Here is a 7,040-nt window from a genome sequence, read left to right as displayed (position 1 = left end):
AAAAAAAAAAACAAAAAAAAACCAGAGGTCCTGAGTTCAATTCCCAGCAACCACATGGTGGCTCACAACCATCTGTAATAAGATCTGCAGGCAGAACACTGTATACATAATAAATAAATCTTTAAAAAAAAAAAAGTCCTTTAATGTGCAGCCTCATTTACTGCTAAACCCATTTTTGTAGTCGGTAATCTTAACTCCCCAAGTCTGAGCTTGAACATGATCAAGAACACACTTTCCGGGCTGCAGGGATTAGCTCAGAAGCCAGGAGCAGGCATTGCTCTTGCAGAGGACCGGAACTCGGTACCTAGCACCCATGTCAGGCAACTCACAACTGCCATTAACTCCAATTCCAGGGAGTCTTACACCTTCTTCTAGTAACCCCAGCTACCTGCACTCTCACACATGCACATACTGACACACAGAGATAATAATAATAAATAATAATAATAATGAAACTGGTTGGTTATGGTGGCACACATCTTTTAACACAGCATTTGGGAGACAGAATCAGTGAGTCTTGACACCAACACAGTGAGCTTCAGGCCAGCCTGGGCTACAAAGTGAGATCCTGTCTAAAAACCAAACAACAAAAGAAAACAAATGACTCACTACATGAAAGCTTTGGTTACAAAGCTATCTTTCTGATTCCAAGCCCATGCTGTATAACACCTCCACCTAGACAGAACAGAAACAGCCAACTAGACTTCCTCAGCGAGTTCATGTTCTCCATACCCAGCTGATGAACCCTAGCCGGCCTCCTGCTTAGTCTCCTGAGCAGTTGGGATTATAGGCAGATACCATCCCGGCCATTCAGTTTCCCAGAAATTACCAGAGAAATAAGCAAAGCCAGGACAGCTATGGGCAGGGACTGACTTTACTCACATACTGATTCCTTAGTTCTGAAATGATGAGACGGAGGCTGATGTATTCTTTCTCGTCAATCTCCGTGACAGTGCGGCGATAGTCCTCCTGCATGGGAGGGAGGGGAAGCTAGTCTTCCAAGGCACAAATGCCCAGAGACAGCTCATTCCTAGGACCCTACCTATCCTGCCACCCCTACCTCAGACCCCAAAACCTCTACTTACCACATGGGGATATTTAGCTATTTTAGAAACCAATTTGGCTCTTGTAATATAGTATCTGGAAGGAGGAAAAAAGAGAGGCAACTGAAGGGGACACTGAACATGTCTCCCACTTCAACAGTTCAACTCCTAGGTACAGCCCAAGCAGTCCTACCTAGAAATCTGGTCCAGATAAGATGCAGCTTCACTCTCGACAGTTCTTAGTTCTGCAACTGTCTCCTCCTGTGGGGAAGAACAGGTGAGTCAAGTTACCTCAACATCACCCTACAGCAGCACCAGAGAGACAAGGCAGGGGACACATTACCTGAATAGACACCCCGAAGTTGTTCCCATCTTCTATTCTGGGAATCAAGAGCTGTACCCACATTTTGACCTAGAGTGTGAGAAGACAAAATGCACGTAGAAGGACCTTGGTCTTTTTTTACTAAAGCCGTGAAGTACATGAAGGACAGATGTCAGAAACAAAGTAATCAAGAGACTTAACCTGCCAGCCCCACCCTTCATTCCATAGGTCAAGTGGAGCTATTTGGGTCCAGTCATAGGTCACTAGCCCGTGCCTCACCGTGTTACATTTCTCGATCAGCAGCCGAATCTCAGGTTTTACTTTCTCAATAATGTCCACCAGCTGCTGGTTGCTTTTTAACATCCCGTTGGGCATCACAAACACCTTGGTTCCTGGAAGACACAACAAAGCCACATGTTCAGGGGAGTAGACAAGTGAAAGCACCCTCCATCTTTTCCTCTTTCCTAGACCTACAAGATGGAGTGACCTTTGCCCTTTATCTTTCACAAAGTAAATGATTCCACTGTCCCTTACTACCACTATCAATGCAGAGGGGAAATGACCCAGAACATGGACTTCTGTACAAGTGTAAGGTGTGGCTTCTGCACCAAGTCAGACCCTCCTGGTGTACTAGGAGATGAAGCAATGACCACTGTAGGAAGATACTAAGTGTTGATTCTCACTTTTTGAGCTGGTGAAAACCAGAACCATGCTGCTTCTCAGGACTGCTAGTCAGCCTAGATTAGGGGCCAGCTCTTACCTTGAAAGGCCTCTTCACATTCATCCAACCTGCGCTTCTTGTAAGTGGGCTAAGGGTATAAGAAGCAGGAATTAGCTTGCATTCAGAGGCACATGCCCATTACAAGATACTATACAAGTTTAATCCATTCCTGGCCCCTATAGGTTATCCTATTGATTTCTACACCAATATATATAAAGCTTTTAAAAGAGGCTCTTGCCATAAAAACTACAACAAAACACACTCTATCTGGGAAAGCCAATTTTTCAACAAATACAACACAAATAAAATTTACAAAGTATCAAAGGGGCCACCCGGCAGCAGTGTTTGTTTCTGAAGTAGTCAAGGAGCAGGAAAAATTCTATTTTAAAAAAACAGGAAGGCCGGGCAGTGGTGGCTAGCGCCTTTAATCCTAGCACTCAGGAGGCAGAGGCAGGTGGCTCTCTGTGAGTTCGGTTCGAGACAGAGCTAGTTCCAGGACAGGCTCCAAAGCCACAGAGAAACCCTGTCTCAAAAAAACAAAAAAAAAACAAAAAACAAAACAAAAAAAACAAAAACAAAACAGGAAGAAGGGGCTAGAGAGATGGCTCAGAGGTTAAGAACACTGGCTACTCTTCAGAGGCCCTGAGTTCAATTCTCAGCAACCATATGGTGGCTCACAACCATCTATAATGAAACTTGGTGCCGTCTTCTGGCCTGCAAGCATTCGTGCAGATGGAACATTGTACATATAATACGGTTTTAAAGAAATAGGAAGAGAGCAATCAAGGCAGGTAGAGAATAAGGGGAGTATGCACAAATTTGTTGGTTCTAAAATAAAAGCAGCCGGGCGATGGTGGCGCACGCCTTTAATCCCAGCACTTGGGAGGCAGAGGCAGGCGGATCTCTGTGAGTTCGAGACCAGCCTGGTCTACAGAGCTAGATCCAGGACAGGCTCCAAAGCCACAGAGAAACCCTGTCTCGAAAAACCAAAAAAATTAAATAAATAAATAAAAAACAAATAAATAAATAAAATAAAAGCAATATTCAATCAACAAATTCAGAACAGTACCTTCTATATGCTAGAAGCAATAGTGGGAGTTAAGGATACAGCAATTAAGATGGTTCCTCCCTTAACTGCAAATTTATTTTGCTTTATGTCGGAGAAAGGATCCCAGTTATGTGTCCCAACAAGCCCTCAATTCACTATGTATCCCAGGCTGGTCTTGAACTCACAACTCTCCTTCCTTAGACAAGCTGAGTGCTAAACCATCACACCCAGCTTAATTAGTTATAATTAAGACAGTTCTGAAAGCTAGTAATTAAAAAAAAAAATCACAGGAATCTAGACAAAACTATAGTATCACTGGTGTTACAACACAATGCAGACATGGAACTAATACAGAATAGGTATTAGCTGGCATGGTGGTGTACACACTTCAACCCGGAACTCAGACAGCAGAAGCAAGAAGATCTCAACAAGTTTGAGACTGACCTGGTCTAATTTACATAGGGAGTTCCAAGCTAGCCGGGGTGATATAGTGAGACCCCACCTCCAAAACAAAACAGAGTTCAGGTGCTAAAGAGACAGTAAAGACAGGGACTGCAGCTATGCGGCAAGAGCCGCTCTTCCCACCACAAGACACAACACACTCAACAGAAAAGTCCTATTCTGGAGCATGGGGAAAGCCAGGCAGCTGGGAACAAAACAAAAACAAAAACAAAAAAAAAAAAAAACCACACCAAAATCCTAGTTTAGAACTAAAATCTCAGGCCAACTCTGGGAGCAGCACTAAAATACTCACCTTGCTAAAAAGGGAACTACAAAGTCCAAAACGAGTTATTCTGGAGTCAGCATAACCACCTAAAACAGAACCCCAGATCCCAGAAGCAAAGCCCACGTCCTCTGCACATCCCGAGGCTTACCAAGAAATAAAATACTAAAAACACAAACATAAATGCAAGACACTCACACCATCCAGTCCGTCGTGGCTATTGGTGAGGAGAATGGGGTCAGGGACTGGGAGATTCATGTCTGAGTGGATCTGAGTTAGGTCATGGATATTTAGGATTGGTTCCTGAAAGAGAGACATTCACCCGAAAACAGTATTAGTGCAAGTTAAAAGAGAGAGAGAGAGAGAGAGAGAGAGAGAGAGAGAGAGAGAGAGAGAGAGTGAGTGAAGAATTTCTTGTGAAAGAAAAGAAACGAGAGCTTCGTAATACACATGAGAAAAGAATCAACACACAGTCTGCCCCATTTGCCTCAAAGACGGGAACCAAAGAGGTGGTTTCAAGAAGTAACTTCTCACCTTCAAAAAACTATCAAGTTCTAGTAACTTCTTTGGGAAAAAATTTGCCACCAAGTCTTCTGCCTAGACAGAGAAAATACACCCGAATTAATACACGTGGGCTAGTCACTCCCTATGGATAGCTCTTGTTGGGAAACCCCCAGCTGGGAACCAGCTCTTTTCTCCCGTGCAAACACTCACCTCACTTGTGATCCGCTCCCTGAAAGAATCAACCTAAAATCAACAGAGAGCAATTCAATGCCAGATGACACAAGGGTAAGATGGGGAACCCCAAATCCAACTGCCTCTCCCTCACCTTGAAATTATAATCAGAAGGTGAGAGGCCCCCAGACTGCAAATACTTTATTTTTTTGAGGATCCATCTCTCCATCTCAGGAGAGTCTGTCGGGGCTGGAGGCTCTTCTCCCCTTCCACCTTCCTCCCCCCCTCCCTCCCGCAGGTCTGAAATCCTCTGAATTTGATAAGCAGACAATGGTCAGACTGAAAGGCGTGAGCTCACAAATGTGCCAACTCCCACCCAGACCTGGCCTGGCACGCGCAGCAGGCTAGCCTCCAAAGGCAGGGTCAGGGACAGCGTCCGGGGGCGGGGACGTAGTTGGGCCGGGGGACTTCCACCTGTCACTAGCCTAAAGTACTGAGTTTAACACGTGTCCGCAGAGGAGAACCTGGTGCGCTCCATCACCAGGAGCAGGGCAGAAAGCCACCCTACATCGTCTTCTCCCAATGCCGTCTCCAGGCGTGGGGGGGGGGGGGGGGCTGTGTTGAGCCGAGCGGAAGCTCAGAGCTGGTGTCCCCAGGGAGACAAAGACGACATGGGGAGTAGGGAGCAAGTCCGACTGCTGGGGGGTTCGGAGGGAGGGATGAGGAGGCCCGGAGTTGTGCCGCTACCTTGAGCTTCACTTCCTGATCCACCTTCAGCAACGAGGCCATGGCCAGGCAGGGCCGTGTCCGCTCCGCTGGGTGCTGGAGGCGCTGTGGACTCCGGGGAGGGCGCCGGAGGGGCCTGAGGAATCTCCACTGCCCTCGGGACCCGGCCGCCCTCGCTGGCTTGCTCACCGCTTGCTCGTTCCCTCCCTCCGTGCCGGCCGGCCACCCGCCCGCCTGCCGCCTGCTGCCTGCTAGCTCCCTCGCTCGCCCTCCCGGCTTTCGTCGCTCACGCCGGAAGTTACGTCACAGCCAATCGCCGGGACTCCGGCGAGGATTAGCACGTGCTCCGCGCAGCCGCGCTGATGTTTGGCTCTTAGAGGTTCCTGCCGGGGCTCTTAGGGTTCCGGCCCCTGTGCCCTGAGGTGCTAAACCTGGGTCAGGGATGCTGAGACCCAAGCCTCCCGGGGACTCAAGAGTGGTGTGTCCTATTGTCCCGGAACTCGGCTTCACCGTGGGACCGCGTGTGCCCCTGCTTCTGGAAGTGTAGCCGTCGCGTCCTAGTGACGTTGCCTGGAGAAGCCCGCGTCTCCGGTCCCTAGTTGAGCGTTCTGGGCTGACTCCCTGCCTCCTGCCTCCCACCCCTTTCTCCCTCCCCCTAGCACCAAACAGAAGACAAGTTCCGTGACACTACTTTCCTGGTATAGTTATCATAAACACGCTGGCCTCAGATATCAAATACCTGAGGGACAAAAGTACGCCCAGAAGATGATTGTGGCTTATCTAAGGTAACTCATTGTTTCCGGTGACTTCACTAGAATCAGATCTTCCCAGTTCTAGGATAAAACTGTTAACATTTTCCCAATGGAAGTCTGAGACAATATCTCTTCACCAATTTACTGTCTTTGTATAGGTTATTCAATACAATAAAATAGAGCCGGACTCTGTGCTATATTCTAAAACAGTGTTACACAGATACTAGAAATGTATGCAAATATATGTAGGTTAATAATCTAACAACCGCATCAAAAAAAAAAGGTTAAATAACTTTAGCCACGTTTGGACAGGCTCCAAAGCCACAGAGAAACCCTGTCTCGAAAAAAAAAAAAAACTTTGGCCACGTTTAATCCAATTTATATTACAATGTATTTAGCCCCCTGTGTCTGTGGCTTTCCAACTCATTGGGTTCAAAAACTTTAAAAAAATGGAAAATATTCAGGAAAGCCTGAGCAACAGGGACCTACAAGAAAGATGACACAGCAGGTAATAGGCGCTAAAGATGTAAATTTAATCCATTATACACATGCTGTGAGAACCAAGCCCTACAAGTAGTCCCCCTGACCTCCATGCACACATGAGAAAGCAAGCTTGCACACACACACACACACACACACACACACACACACTATAACAAAGCAACCACAGAAGCTGTGGCACATTGTAGTACTCAATAGCAACGTGGAAACAACAGCTCGGGGACACTGAAAGTGAATAGTCCATTTAAGGCTCCTCACTGACCTTCATTGATGCTTCATATTGGCAAAAACACGGGAAAGTAAGGTGACTGTCACACCCTGTCTACTCCTAAAACCTCTGCTCTGCCTTTTCATTCACCTCCATCTTATGGTCTTGGATGATTTTTCTTTTTCTGTTTTTTTGAATTTTTCGAGACAGGGTTTCTCCATAGCTTTTTGGTTCCTGTCCTGGAACTAGCTCTTGTAGACCAGGCTGGTCTCGAACTCACAGAGATCCTCCTGCCTCTGCCTCCCGAGTGCTGGGATTAA

The 7,040-nt window shown here is 46.8% G+C and overlaps 1 protein-coding gene across 1 annotated transcript in view; it reads right to left on the bottom strand.

Annotated features, from left to right (window-relative positions):
- Psme3 (proteasome activator subunit 3) overlaps positions 1-5,576 on the bottom strand; it is a 6,259-nt gene extending 683 nt beyond the window's left edge. The window contains exons 1-10 of the mRNA XM_005369060.2: positions 5,281-5,576; positions 4,573-4,605; positions 4,393-4,455; positions 4,057-4,161; positions 2,126-2,174; positions 1,645-1,757; positions 1,387-1,455; positions 1,237-1,304; positions 1,086-1,140; positions 883-969 (exon numbers count right to left, since the gene is read on the bottom strand). Of these exons, the coding sequence (XP_005369117.1) occupies positions 883-969; positions 1,086-1,140; positions 1,237-1,304; positions 1,387-1,455; positions 1,645-1,757; positions 2,126-2,174; positions 4,057-4,161; positions 4,393-4,455; positions 4,573-4,605; positions 5,281-5,322 (684 nt within the window). The 5' untranslated portion in view covers positions 5,323-5,576. The remainder of the gene's footprint in view (positions 1-882; positions 970-1,085; positions 1,141-1,236; positions 1,305-1,386; positions 1,456-1,644; positions 1,758-2,125; positions 2,175-4,056; positions 4,162-4,392; positions 4,456-4,572; positions 4,606-5,280) is intronic.
- Between the last annotated feature and the right edge of the window lie 1,464 nt (positions 5,577-7,040).

Source organism: Microtus ochrogaster, unplaced genomic scaffold (assembly GCF_000317375.1).
Source record: "Microtus ochrogaster isolate Prairie Vole_2 unplaced genomic scaffold, MicOch1.0 UNK44, whole genome shotgun sequence".
Lineage (NCBI taxonomy): Eukaryota > Metazoa > Chordata > Mammalia > Rodentia > Cricetidae > Microtus > Microtus ochrogaster.
This window is presented reverse-complemented; position numbering and strand designations above follow the sequence as displayed.